Below are 15,484 nucleotides of genomic sequence, written 5' to 3' on the forward strand. Positions count from 1 at the left end.
CACACAAGTGGTTGCAAGCTCGAACTCGAGACAACACACCAATTACTTTTCGAAGTTATGTGTCTATTAGAAATAATTATGACTTGCTCTAATGGTGAAGGAAAACATCATGATGAATGCGTGCCTAAAAAGTTGTTTAATACATTTATTGATGGCATGCAAAGACCCCAACCCGCACTTGGCCAGCGTGGTGGACTCAAGGCCTAACCCCTCCCTCTCGTTTGGGAGGAGACCCTTGCCCTGAGACAGTATTGCATAAAAAAAACCTTAGCCCACAAGAACAAGAAGTTTTCCATAACAACAAAACCATTAAGAAACCTCGATTCTACAGCGACAGTTTGTATCGGTTGCAATTTCTTACCCCCGGTAGGTGGCCAGTGTCTATTTATAAGTCTGTGCAATAAAAATATCCTGGTACCACGTGACGAGGGAGGAACCTCGCAATGTAAGGAGGTACGCATGTTGTGCCTTGTGCGACTACCCTCACTGTGTTTTCACTCCTACACTGATCATGCCTCAGGCATCTGTTTTATTTATTTTTTTATTCATTTTGTACAAACAAACATTACAATTAGTGTTTATTGCTAGTATAATCTCCAAAATTTGACGTTTTATTGCGAGAAGTGCACTTTTACAAAAATAATGACGTTATATTATAAAAAGGAAGCATTGTTTTTGAGCAACAACTTAATTTTAAGTAATACCTACTTGAGGCGCTAGCTGCGCTTATCGGTTGGTAAACGATCAGTGGGTTAAGCAACCTTGGCGCGGACATCCCTAAGATGGGTGGCCGCATAGTGGTGTTTCAACTGAGCGTCTCCCTGTTTCGGAGAGCACGTAAGAAGTTGGTCTCACTACTATACTCAACTCAAATCCCACCACGTAGGGACATATCTATCGAACGACTGCGGAAAACGTTGCTGAACCTCAACGAAAGACTGATGAGTGAGACCAATTTTCAGTACATTTTCTTTCTAGAACAGTTATAATATTGTTATAGTAATATTTTGGGCATTTAGAAAGGTGTAAACATCGGCTGTAAACTTTCTCCGTCACATAGCACTTAGCTGGCTAACTTGCTAATGTGAATGACAATTGATAATGCTCGACTTTAGACATACTCTCTGGTTATAACCAGAATCTTTTTTGAAAACACGCATTTGTCTTTCACTTTAATTTGACTGACTAGACTTTTAAATGCAATTTTCACCAATATGCAAGAGTATAAAATACTTGTACTGTTAAATTTTAATTTTATCTATACCAATATTATAAAAAGGAAATAATTGTGTGTAAGTATACTTGTTACTCTTTTACGCAAAAAATAGTCAATTTTTCACGAAATTTAAATCACATGATATGAAGTTTATAGCCTATATTAACATAGAATACTTTTACCCCGGGAAATGTATTCACGCGGACAAAGTGGGGCTCCGGGCAGAAGCTAGTGTTAAAATTACTAGGTTTTCCCGCGGCAAACCATGCAGGTAGTTCAAATATCATACGATGTGTTTGTCTCAGATGTTATTTTTAATATTAAATTGAGAATTCTTTGCTCTCATTACTAGTACTTTATTGTGCAAAATCTACAACCGGCACTCGGCCAACGTGGTGGACCCAAGGCCTAACCCCTTCCTCGTTCAGAAGCAGACCCTTGCCCAGCAGTGGGACAGTACCTAGTTAAAAAAAGCATTAATGATCTTTAGATTAAAGTTAAAAGATAGAAAAGTAATATTCCGAAGCTTTCCTTCAAAAACATAGGTTCAAAAATAATATTACCTTCGAAGCATGTGAAATACTTACTATATACTAGTAATAAACTTAATGATCCAGATACAATAATAGAAAAGCCATTGAAACTATTCAATGATTATAAGCTAGATATTATTATACCTGTGACCTTTTATCGATTCAATAATGGATGTAATATTGCATATTCCGAGAATATTGCTCGAATACCTTCCCTTTCTAACAAGCACGATGAGACAAGGATGGAATATTTTAAATTCTTGTTAATTGAGGGGAATTACAGCAATGCGATTTCGTAGCACAGGTATATGGTAACTTAAAGGTAGTTCTTCTCTATGTAAGATTTGTAAAACACACAAGCTACCTTAAAATTCAGTTTATGTCTCAGTCTACCACTCGTGTGTAATTTTATCTATAGGTTATCCTTAATAAGCCATCTATCAAACAGCTGATTAGCTAACTGATACTTATTCGTCAGTCGTAATACGTGTTTTCATGAAACTGAGAGTAATTTTACCAAGTAGGTGCATAATACTCGTAACCGGCGTACGGCGTAACCGGCGATCCAGTATGACAAGATGCATGGATGTGAATGGGACAAGGGAAGTTTGTAAGGATCGTACCAAGTAGCGTTATTTGGTCGCCTGGGAAAAAGGCGTGATTTCGTCTTTGTATATAATTTTACAAGGGCTGTATGTCAACTATTGGTAATACAGCTACGTTTATAAGGATAATCGTCGTTGGATTGTTTCACAATCAATATTGACAGCCTGACAGGTTATTCCTCCGTAACGAGTGAAAACATGAGTCACTCAGTTATCTCTTACGCAAGGTGCTGACTCAAGATTTATTCTTAAAAAAAGACTATCCACATATTAAAAGGCGTGATATTATGCATCTTGTATTACTATTTATTTATAATATTGACTTTAATTATGCCGTGAGATGCTTTCGACTTTTGTCGAAGAAAAAAATGTCCTTTGCGATGGAAAGAATGAGTAAGAGAATAATAATGACTGCTAACATAAGATCATTATTATGATTTGGCCTGCAACGGTAGATTTTCCGTAAAAACCAATACACATTGTAGATCATACATACATAAAATCATGCCTTCTTCCCTTATGGGTAGGCGGGTCTATCCCCCTAGTCCCGTCACGGGATCGACCTGGGTAGACAGAGACCAGAGAACGCCACTTGGACTTGCAACTTAACATTTTTTTTGTAAATAATACTGAAATTGTAATTATTACTGAGTGAAGCATTTTGTTAGGCACTTATTTGATACCAACGAAAATACGAAACTGTGACGTCACTACACTGTATTTCTATCAAATGTGTTTTTGACATTTCATAAAGTGTACTTGATTTGACTGGTAATCAACTACCTACCCAATTCAATATATGATATAATTTGACAAGATAAGTTTCTTTTTCCAGACTAACTAAGTCTATAAATCGAAATAACTATAGCAATTGAGAATATTCTTATCAATTTAATACAATACGCGACAAACGACATTATCATTACATTTCTATAAATAAAACGGCAATGTATTTTTGGAAGCGAATCCCCTTGTGTTCACTATCTGATAAGGTTTACCTCCTTAAGACGTCACGGCTCACGACAACTGTATATACTAAGATTCGTACACGACTTTGTCTGAATATGCCTTAGGTTATAGTTAGTTTATTAGGTACATAAACTTCTTTGAAAAATGCATATTCAATGTTTGGAAAAAATACGTTAATATATCGTTTTCTGGATTGTCCGAGCCTATGAGAGAAAAAAAAGGAAAATTCATTAACCCCCGGTTTTTGAGTACATATAGCGGTAGTTTATCTATTCAATAGCGTTTTTTATATGATTTTAAACGCTATTGAAAAAAAAGATAAACTACCGCTAAATATACCTCAGAAACCGGGGGTTAATCACTTCAGGCAATCACATAACATCATATCATTTAAAGAAAACTTAATGTTTTATGAAAAAAAATCTTTCCACAACTTTCAATTTCCCGAGTTCAAAGCGTCTCTTGTACCATATTCCCGTTTTTAAACTATCAATTTACCAAATATTTTTTTAATTCTTCTTCGTAGGAATTTCTTATTTGGTTGAGATTGTTTGTTAACAATTAAAATTAGGAAGAAAATGTGATTTACCGGACAATTGTTACGTGGCTAAACTGTGCTTTTACAAACAGGTAAAATCTGACTAAATGCAGGTGACACTTTGCTTGAGAACGGGAAATTACTTCCGAAGCTCGAAAATATGAAACTCATTGATTCGTCACTATACCTCTACGTCAAATATATCAGCCTAGCCTTTCTTCCAACTGTGTTGTCTAGTCTCACCGGACTCAGCAGGAGATCACTCTGCCTATCTTACCTGGGTTATAACACGAAACCCTTCGGTAAGACTGGTTGTCAGACTTTCAAGCTTCTGACTACTGTTAACGACCGTCAAAGATCTTTGAAAATGACAGCCGGGACCCACAAATTAACGTGCCTTCCAAAACACGGAGGAACTCGATATGTATAAGATGGCCACCCATTCACAGAGCAACCTATCGGCAAGCGTAGCTTAACCTGACAGATCGATCCGCACGGCTGATGCTAAATCTCATATAATTTTCCCTCCCTTTCTAACATTCGTAAAATAGGAGAAAGACAAGACTAGTTGAATCAGCAGTTGTTGAAATATTATTACATCGACTTACTATTCAAGAGCAAGGAGATTTGTAATCAGATCTACAATTAGTGCCAAAACACTAATTTGTGTTCTGCGTAGGCAGTCTACGCATAAAATAGACCATAACAAGGCGCCTGAGAGGGGTGGGTAGAAAACATCAAATTAAAATTTTCATTTCATAAATCTGTGAGTTATTCAATACTAGCTTTTGCCCGCGACTTCATCCGCGTGTTTTAACGACTCAAGGCAGAAGTTCCATACAAACAGTCATCTGCTCTTTTAACCCGCTTCCACCCCCTTTTAATCCAAAAAAGGATGCCTAGTAGTTATGTTCTTTCTCATAGTGAACTTTATTGCTGTCAAAGATAACTAAAATCGGTTCAGTGGTTTAGACGTGAAAACGTAACAGACAGACAGTCAAAGTTACTTTCGTATTTATTATAGTAGGAATTAGCATTTCTGCTCATAGATTCAGTCAGTGACAAAAAGGATTTTGTTCTAGAATGGGTTCGAAATTTTTAATGCTCTGTGCTTTCCTACGTGCCGTATAGAAGTAATGCAACTTAGATGCTTTTGGGAAGTCCAGTACAGCAGAGTACACTTCAACTACGAAATTGAGAAGACAGAATAAGCTCCTGCCACAATTAGGGACTTTATCAACGTTTTCCTCTTCCTAACTCTCGGCAATGTTCGGGAATTATCTTTAGAAAAATCTGGATTACATTTTAGTTTGACGCAGGCCTTTGAATCTGAGACCTGTGCACGGCAATCGTAAACAGTATGGACCCGAATGATATGAATTACTATCGACATCGCGGCTAGAACTGACGCGCCGTTGTCGGTTCCCTGCTTTAAAGCCAAGTCAAGCCACTCTTGTATTAAGCAACATTAGACAATTTGACGTAAACCTCCGTCTTTGTCAATGAGTATAAGGAAAAAAGTAAACATAGACTAATTCAAGGAAGGTACAAGATAACCAAGTAACTGGTGGTAGGTTATTGAAAATGGGCATTCATATCTTTAGTAAAACTATGTACCTCTGTTTCCCCAATCAGCAAAGTTGTCTTAATTTCACACAAGTATTCCCACTTAATAATTTTAACCAAATTTTCCTCAGATTCCTTGAAATGATTCATATGAGGATACAGGGTATCTTAACATAGTTATGTGTATGATGTAATATGGGAAACTACAGGTTTGGTAATTAGGATTCTTTTAGATTTCCCCTTTGACAGATTTTAAAATTTATCAAGATATTTAAAATTGGATATAGGTAGGTTCTTCTGCATTGTGGCTTACTGGCATTTACTAGTGTTTATGACTTTATGTAAAACTATTTTTCAAACCCTTAGAGGTGGAATTTCCAAAAATCACTTATTGCTCTACACTTTCTATGCTTAGTAGTTTCGGCTGTACGCTGTCCATCGATCAGTCAGTCACTCAGTAGTCAGTTATAACACAACCCTTACTGTTTGTAGCCCAGGATCAAGGTAAGTCAAGACTATACCTGTGATCCTTATAAAAATCTTTTGCTTCATCCATATTCATTCATCTCGTCATATGTATACATGTACTTAGTTACATACATGTACTAATATTTTATGCAATTTGTATCCCTAGGGACCGAGGCTAACAACAGTGACAACTACAACCGCTCTGACAAAAGCAAAATAGAACAGAAGAAGAAATTTTATAGATAACACAGTAGTCCTATTGTTTTACCTAGTCAAAATCTTAAAATACATACATAAATATACAAAATCAGGCCTTTTCCACAACAACACTTGGTACGATATTTACAAACTTCCCTGCCTCAGTCACATCCATAAATCTTGTCATACAGGACTGCAGGTTTTCAATATTAAGAACATCTATAATTTATTAATTATTATTACATTACAAAGTTACAATTGGCCCTACCCTAAATATAAAATGCACACTTTATCTGTTAAAGTATTTATTGTCCAATTTTACAACTACCAATGGTAATCTTCACTAGGTATGATAAATGTCAAAGAAATTCTGTGTTTGTTTACATGTTACTGCACACAACTCAATCAGATTGATTAAAAATCAGTTTTGGAGCAACACAGACAGACAGTGGTTTGAGTGAGATGGAGGTGACTATAAACATAAAGAACATTTACACCTATAATGAGATTTTTTATACAATTGCATAGAAAAATCCTGTCCCAAGTGTACCCTGTACTATTGTTGTTGCAACATCTCTCTATCAGGGGATGGCAACACATTTGATGAATTTTCTTATAATATACTTTTTTTTAAGATCACTTTAATTGCAGCAGTATCAATTAATAAGTCCAATTTTTAGTCTGTTGTTTGCATACATTATAGATACAACAAGAGTAACCTAACAGATACAATGATTGCTATGATAAAATTATAAGGTATCAAAGCTGTCTTTCATGATGCCTGCCTATCTTAAAAGATTTTGAGTTTATGAAGGAATGAAAATATAACACCCTCTGTATAAAATAACAGCCACATAAGATATCTACCAGATTCACTACATATGGTTAGACTATATCTAATGGATAAATTGGTAGTAAATTGGTATTTGTTCTGAACCTGGATGTTAATTTATCTATATAAGTATGTATTTAGAAGTATATAAGTATGTTTATCAGTTATTTGGTTACCATAGTACAAGCTCTGCTTAGTTTGGAATCAAATGACCGTGTGTGAGTTGTCCCAATATATTTATTTATTTATTTAAATGTATCTGTCAAATAAATTCTCGGTAAACTATCCAATACATAGTTAATTATAGTATAAGTAGGTAATGAGGTGTGACTATTAAGAATTCTCTGCATATCCCTATGAGAAGTCGTGATTTTATGCATGTATGTATGATTAAATATCTTCTAGCATGAAAATTCATTGTGATTCAGTTTCATAGACTTGTTACTATGCAAGCATTAAGCAGTAAATAATACATGAAAGCATAGTCGAACATAAATCAAAATAGGTAGGTAGGACTATTGTTAGCATACCTTGATGGGATGGGATGTCAATAATAGTACTTTATAACTTTATTTAAATACATACACAAAATCACATATTTTTCCCATAGGAGTAGGTACCAGAGAACATCACTTGGTACGATTCTTACAAACTTCCCTTACTTCATTCACATCCATACATCTTGACAAACAAGATTAAGTTGATATAGAGAACAATAAATATTGTATTGAAAAGAATCAGAATGTTAAAATATTTCACAGAAGGTAATTAAAAACTACTGATACAGAAATAGAGTGTTCCTTTTTCCTTTCTTGTTAAGGAACTCTAAAATGGAATCTAGTAAGAAATATATTTATTATAGGAGATGAAGTGAAATCTTTTTTATTTATTTAAATAAATAGTACATTTTATGATAATTATGATAACATAAACTACATAGGTTTTGTTTTAAACTACTATTAAAAGGTTTTTTTTTTATTTAAAGGTCTGTTGTCAATCAATTTAAATTTTCCTTTACTATACAGGATAGGCATTTCAAACTATATGTATTGAATAATTAATAACTATAATTGTGAGTTTTCAAATCAGGAAATTAAAATCTACATAATTTGACTTTGATTAATTCAGTAAAACAATGGTATGATATAACCTAGCTACAGAATTGTATGTATGAAATATTTTTTTAGGTACTATGAAAAATATCATGGAAAAAAATTTAAGGTAAAGGTGCAGATAGGCAAATAGACAGAAATAATAGTATCTATCCGAGGAGGGAACATCTTTGCCTGGCAATAAGACAGTATACAGTGACATTTTACAGATCTTTTTTAAGATTGAAATGTTTTCTATAATTTATCAGAATGGGGATTAATGGAGTCAGCACAAGCTTGCTTATTCTCTGCAGTAAGATCAATCACAAATGTTTGACGATCAAAGAAAGTATGATAGTCTTTTTCAATAAACCTTTTAATATTACTTGGAATCATTTACTACAATTAGTTCAATTTCTTACAAGAATCTAACTATAGATGCACTAACAATCAGTTTTATATCTTAAAAATAAGTGCCAGATAACCTATCTGCTAAATAAATTATGAAAGCAACTGTCATAATTCCATCTTATAACCAAACCCTTAGATATCCAGATGTTTCCAATATCCAATTTTTGAATCAGTTCCTTTTTTTTCAAGATAGTCAGCACTGAAACTGGCCAGTGAGCCTATATGCTATTGCCATGTTTATCTAGTTGTTTTAACAGTGGGACAATTTACATTATAAGCATGATATTGTAACAAAAATTTCATCATGCTACAACAAATATCAACCAATGCAATATTTACACTGCATTTAGAAAGCCTTGAAACAGGCCATAGCCTTGAAGTCTATATCATTAAAAATATACTGACCAAAAAAAAACTAATTCTATAATTTTGAACTTGGAATGTGAATGAAATTGTTGAGAAGATTTATTATTACCTTAAACAGATAATAAAATTATATTGATAGTGATTGCATGACATTACACAGACACAAGATATAGGTACTTAATACAAATGAAGTACATTTACAAGATTACATACACTGTTACTAAGGTATACAACTGAAATATATAGAAGGCATAGGTATATAGAAATGCAAGAAAGAATACTTATTTGTTCTTTGAAAATTGGTGTAAGTAACACTTGTTGTTTTATAAGAATGTAAGGGAAGACTTTAGTGGCAGTTTGTAGGAATATCTTTGTCAAGAAACAAGAGTAGAAGACAGAGAGTGTATGTACATGTCACAGGTGTTGTGGCACATGACAAGGAGTGAGGTACTCACCAGCAGGTGGGTGTGGCGTTATCCACCGTGTCCTGGTTGGCCTGCGAAGGAGACTCGGCTCCCCGCGCGCCACCCGCCACTGAAGAAGCCGTGGTGGAGTCTCCGAGCCTCTCACTGCGACCGCATTATCACTTACAACCACACGACACACGCACTGGCTATTATCTCGACCGAACTGACACTAGTTGCATCTCAACCTGAAACCACCACTCTATCTTATGCACTTCGAACGACTTAGTGTCCCGCGTTCCGCTCGCACATTCACCGTACGCCTCACGGACACTACACCACACTCCTACACCGTCCCGCTCGACACTGAGAGCCAACAAGCACGAGATCACGCCCTGATTATCACCACACACGATTATATCCAACTAAAAAATGGCAACCTTTGGCAGTAATGACCCGACTCGACTCACGAGTCCACCATGGAATACTGTAATATTTATAAACTTTCACAAGTTAATTATAGATCAGACGTTACTATTAACGTTTGAACATAAGTAAAAGCTGAGAAAATAATATTTATAAATAGCTTCGGATTATTTTGATACAAATCTATATCGGTCTATCACTGCATACACACCCCTGATTCGGGTGGAGTGGATCCTCTTCTTTTTCTTTGCGATACGTTTAACATATGAAAATTAGCACGGATTAGTTAATATTACTACAATTATATGACCTACACCCTGATAACTACAAAGACATTTTGTAGCAATGACAGCGATCCGTATCGGCTTCACAGAACCTATAGAAAAAAATCAACATGTCGCCTTCTGTGATATTGCAAGGTGTTTTATCATTGAAACTTCAGTCAAAATCGAGATAAAGGGGCGTGGTCATCGATAATCGAGAAGATTTTCCGACCATGAACGAAAGAGATAAACAATGTCAGATGGTGCATTTTCCATGAAAAAACAGTTTTATGCATTTATTTACTAAGAATTCAATTGGGATACATTTGTTGAACTCATTGAGTCAAGTAATTTTAATTTGTTTGTAATAAAATTAAAACGTAAAAAAATCGATTTACTCGACTATGACATACAATCATATTAGTTAAAATAAATGAATGTGGTAAGGAAACTTGTATCTGATTTTCACTAGCATTATTATAAAAAACAGTAATAATTCAAGCTTTTACTAAAAACAAAACAATATCTTAGGTACAAATATAATTTATTTTTTTGTGTGCTATTGTGGAGTCATTTAAAGCTAATAACATCGTGTTATCAAGCACTTGCGGGAGAAGATTTGTAAAGTCCTATCAATAATCATTAGGTACAAATGACTTTTGAAACATTTCGCAGGAAATTAGCCCTGAAATATTTAATAATTAATTTGTAGTAAGTGCCTCTATATTTTTCTTCTGTATTTGATTGTCTTTGCTTTGAACGAATGAATGACAATTAGACGCAAATGTCAGAAAGTCGTTCAAATGGCGCGATTTGTTTGTGGACGAATGTTGATAACAATTTCATAATTTTCGGAAGTTAAATTAATTTATGTATAAATATAATATAAAACAAAGCAATGGCGAATAAAACGTTAAGTTTGATAGCAACTAAACTGGGCCTGGGAGAAGAAGATAAGGTTTTGAAGTGAGTAATCAAAGCCACGCTATTTTTTAGACCGTAACATCTGTTTTATCAAACAAATTATAAACTTTAGCCTAAAGTAATTTCAATCTTCATGAAACTATTTACTTATCATTGATAATTGCAATACATAGTCAAACTTCAGACACATTGTACTGTAGACAGGTTATAGTTATTCTTTACAAAACTTTAATCACGATCTAGTTCAATCTATTCAGTAACTTACCATGAAAGCATCTGAGTTCGTCACTCTCACACAGAATATTTCAAGACATCAAGTCCTGAACGTGCCAATTTCCAATATGTATACAAAATCAGCTAGAATACCTACTGTAATTTATAATCATTTCCAGCCACCCCATAGATGACCCGTGTTGTTAAAAACCTATTAAACGTAATGTTACAGCAAAGCAGCCGAGTTTCAAAGGTTGTTACAAACAAAGAGTACAGCAGGCAGTAATCTGACTGACACCAGCAAAGTGGTCATATGTCTGGACTTAGCAGCTGGCCTCTTTGGAGCTGACTTAGATATTGTGAGTATGCATCTTATTATCTTATACCGTTTAGATAAGGGTAGCTAAAGTTTAAATGCACCCCACTATTGACTGTATCTTTCTATCTATAGTTAAAAAAGTACTTTTATCTATTCAACTATTTTTTTAAACCTATACTCTTTATTTGTTGTTATCATTTGGATACAGTCAATCTAGGTAACTTTGAATCATTTGGGTAACATTGACAGTAAGAATATGAACTAGTTTCGATTATTTTTTCATATGAAACCAACACAATTGATGAAAGTTTGCAAAACTAAAACAAACTTGTATCAATTTTATCAATGTTACTCAAATGATTCAAAGTTACCCAGATTGAGCTTACTATTTCTCTATAGAATAAAGTAAAGGAGAATGTATGTGGAAAGATGTTGAATTTTTTTTTTCTGGATAATATTGCTGTATTTGAGATGTTGTACTCAAGTTTAAAACATGTTACCAATCCTAGAATAATACTCAGTAAACTTACATGGTTGTTCCAATCTAAGCTAATCATATATAGTAACATTACAGTATTAGGTCTAGCATATGGCTGTAGATACAATTATAGCCATAACACTTGCAGAGATTATCTAATTTTTACATGAGTTAATTTTACAAATTGAAATTGAAATATCTTATTTCAGAAATCTGCAATAAAGTATTCAGGTCTGAAACCCTTAGCCTACAACAACACAAGGAAGGTGGTAGAAAACCTTCTAGAACTGAACAGTGATAAACTGACCACTAATATGCTGTGCGTCAGTCTCCAGTGCAGTGGAGTGCAGGACCTGGCTGATCAGATACTTGAAGAGTACCAGAAGAATGCTAAAATGGTTGGTATTGTGGGATAATACTGTGACTTGTCTGTAAATCATATCCTTGCTGATATAATGTGTGTTAAAGTCTATCTGTAGTTGATTTGTCAGATTGTCCGTCATGTGTATACTGACTAATTTTGTTGAAATTTAGTATGATCATCATGGTCAACCATGGGTTCTTTTTACTAGATAATGCACAAGTGGACATTTGGCGCAGTGGTTAATGTGGTCCCATTGCCGCAATAAGCATGTGGTGGGTTCTTATCTCACCTATTTGTGTAATGAGCATGAGTATCTGTTCTAAGCCTGGTTGTTAATTTATCTATATAAGTATGCAGTGTGTGAGTCCAGTCATAGTTGTGTGGGTCAGCAAATCATATAATTAAGCTGTTGTTTAAAACAAAAATCTGAGCCCAAAAGAAAATTCTGCACAAAGTATATAGGAAGTTATCTATCCTGTTAATCACTCATCTACTGACGGCCTATCATCATATATTTTAATGTGGTAATACTGTTATTTTCAGGAGGTGGATCTAAATCTTCCTCAGTATGTTTGTATGGCAGTGTTTCAAGCATGTAGGTAAGTAAATAGAGAATTAATACTGTTGTGTAGAAAAGTAAGTGTTTGTTAGGTGCACATTTTAATGATTGGTACTCTCATTGATGAATAACCAATGAGATATACATATATAGCAATAGGTTCACCTCTATGTACTAATTGTAAAACACTTCAAATGGTAAAATGTAATGTGTTGTCTGTTTGTGTATTTCATACACCTCTAGCTACATTTTTGGGTATAACAGGTGTGATATCATGTATGTACTTTACATGGACAAAATTTAAAGTAACAGATTTCAAGTCATAATGTCAGCGTGTTATAAAAAATACTTTTTTTTATAAATATGACGCTGATATCTTGCAAAAAGGTCAGATGCGTTGTCAAAATCAAAATCAAATCATTTATTCATGTAACCGGCTGTATTTAAATTTTAAGATAAGATAAGGTAAGATGGATGCGAATGAAGTAAGGAAAGTTTGTAGGGATCTACCAAGTGGTTCTTTTGTCTCTGCCTACCCCCAATGGAAAAAAGGCGTGATATTATGTTTGTACATAAATAAAATTCTCATAAGCTATTTAAAATAAATTTCAGGATAAATAAAGTAAAAATATCAAAGAGTAAGATAGTGGAGAAGTCTCGCTTGAAGCCAGCACAGTGGGCTAAGCTGGACGCAGACTGGACTAAGTTCACTGAGGTGCACTTCGCGACCACTAAGAAGAAGAGAGGACGACCACCTAAGAATGTGGTTGAAGATGGTGAGTTGTGCATATTGTTACATGTTTCTGTTTGCGTACTGTGGTCGCCATGGCTTTACCAGCGCATCAGGTGTGGGTTCGATTCCTACGGGAATAATAATTGTGTGGTCTACATCTAGTTATTTCAGGTCTGGTTGCATATTAGGTCCGTTGATTTGTTAAAGTCCCCGCTACAAGAGAGCGCGAATTGTCTTAAAGAACAGTTTTTTATACTTTTTTTATAGAATGATAAAGTTTTACTAAAGCAGACTTTTTTTAAGAAGAATACATTGTTTTGTCTAATTTATTTATATCGGATATAATCCTCGGATGTCCTTAAAATTAAAAATTCCTGTTGTTTATTAAGCTAGGAAAAACGGGTAGAATTTGCATGCATGGTAAAACTACTTAAAACTTTGTATTTATTTAGTCCTAATGTTTAAATTCACAAAAAAATTTACGACAATTTTAGTTTATTAATTTCCGATATTTTATATTTATTTGAAAGTAACTATGATTGTCAAATTATTTTTAGCATCACCATATTTTTTTAGTCAACAAAAAATATTTAATATTACGATTACTTTACAAAAAATATAAAAGATTACGATTACTATTTACAGTAGAAGCAGTAGAAAACATGGATATCGACGTACCAAAGCCAGAAGTCATACAAGAAGTGATAGAATCATACGACGATTGGAAGACAAGGATGCTAGAAACAGCTTACAAGGAACTGAAAGAATTAGAACAATGTGAACGAAAAAGTATCACACCGAGGAAATCTCCTAGGAAATCTTTACAGAAATATTCTCCATACAAAAGTCCTGTCAAAACACCTTCCAAGGCAAATGGAGTTAGATTACTGTTTCCTATAGATTTATGATTATTTATGGTATAGTTAGTGGCCTACTGTCTATGTTGTTTAAGCCGTCAGGTCGCGTTCCCACTATGTCGTGACGATAGATAATCGTGTAGTTTTAAGTGTCGTGGCTCATGTGTTTAAATGGAGGAGTTCACATATAGAACGACACGACTATCTGTCGTCACGACATAGTGGGAACGCGCCCTAAGTCATTTGGCCTAATGCAAACCGGTGTCGGCGGCGAAAATACTGATAATAAATCATTCTAGTTCGTTTGTTTGGTTGAACGCGCTAATCTCAGGAACTGAAGGGTCATAATTTTCACTTTTTTTGTAACATTTTTTACTGGTACTCTACTCCTATTGGTTGTAATGTGATGTTATATAGCCTTCCTCAATAAATAGGCTATCCAACAGTAAAATATTTTTGCAATTCGCATCAGTAGTTCTTGATTAGCGCATACAAAAACTCTAAAATTTTATAATATTAGTATAGATAAATTAATTTTAAGTATCTTCAACGCGCCGCACCTGATTTGCGTTAGGCCTTAGATATGACATGACTGTTATTTCAATCGACAATAAATAGGACTGATTCTTAACGTGCCTTATAAAGTGTGGAGGTCCTCCTATCAAAAGCCACCCGTCTATAAAATTACTACGTCATAAGTTCCTTTACCGACTGATAAGTGCAACTGTCTATGAGTGTCTCAGAATATGATCAATTGTGTGTATTATGAATGTATTTTTGATATTTATATGACATTAAATTAGATTTTGAATTTCATATTTTTTTTCATTATTTTTGGATTTCATGTTACATTTTTAAGTATCATAAGATGTAAGTAGACGTATTTGTTTATTTTACGTATAGAGTTTTATTTATAACTCATGCCTGTCCCACTGTTGGGTAAGAGCCTCCTCCCGAACGAGGGAGGGGGAAGGCCTTGAGGCCACCTCGCTGACCAAGTGCGGGTTGGAAACTTTGCATGCCGTCAAGGAATATAGTACGTAATCTAATTGTGCTAGGGGTTATTTTAACCGCATTGTAATCCGCGTTATTTACTTAAAAAAATACTTATTGTTTTAAATATTGCCAGGACAAATAAAGTTACAATTATG

The 15,484-nt window shown here is 34.4% G+C and overlaps 2 protein-coding genes across 5 annotated transcripts in view; one reads left to right on the forward strand and one right to left on the reverse strand.

Moving 5' to 3' along the window:
• The window catches only part of Galphas (G protein alpha s subunit), a 40,396-nt gene extending 30,333 nt beyond the window's left edge, over nt 1-10,063 (reverse strand). The window contains exons 1-2 of one of the 4 annotated variants that reach the window (XM_076129682.1): nt 9,835-10,063; nt 9,249-9,445 (exon numbers count right to left, since the gene is read on the reverse strand). The gene's annotated coding sequence lies outside the window, so the exon portion shown is untranslated. Of the gene's footprint in view, nt 1-9,248; nt 9,685-9,834 lie in introns of all 4 variants that reach the window. The other 3 variants (XM_076129684.1, XM_076129681.1, XM_076129680.1) reach the window with 3 other exon arrangements.
• Nucleotides 10,064-10,661: 598 nt separating this feature from the next.
• Orc6 (Origin recognition complex subunit 6) lies at nt 10,662-15,229 on the forward strand. The gene is made up of 6 exons (XM_076129366.1): nt 10,662-10,852; nt 11,256-11,382; nt 12,030-12,218; nt 12,728-12,783; nt 13,356-13,519; nt 14,122-15,229. Exons 1-6 carry the CDS (start codon nt 10,785-10,787, stop codon nt 14,382-14,384), a joined length of 867 nt encoding a protein of 288 aa, XP_075985481.1. The 5' UTR covers nt 10,662-10,784; the 3' UTR covers nt 14,385-15,229.
• Nucleotides 15,230-15,484: the final 255 nt, after the last annotated feature.

Source organism: Anticarsia gemmatalis, chromosome 22, assembly GCF_050436995.1.
Source record: "Anticarsia gemmatalis isolate Benzon Research Colony breed Stoneville strain chromosome 22, ilAntGemm2 primary, whole genome shotgun sequence".
Lineage (NCBI taxonomy): Eukaryota > Metazoa > Arthropoda > Insecta > Lepidoptera > Erebidae > Anticarsia > Anticarsia gemmatalis.

Bases quoted from the DNA above. Each gene is read 5' to 3' on its own strand.
- Orc6 (XM_076129366.1), top strand. From the start codon at position 10,785: ATGGCGAATAAAACGTTAAGTTTGATAGCAACTAAACTGGGCCTGGGA. The intron at 12,219-12,727 runs GTTGGTATTGTG...TGTTATTTTCAG, and splicing joins ACCAGAAGAATGCTAAAATG to GAGGTGGATCTAAATCTTCC. The intron at 12,784-13,355 runs GTAAGTAAATAG...AATAAATTTCAG, and splicing joins GCAGTGTTTCAAGCATGTAG to GATAAATAAAGTAAAAATAT.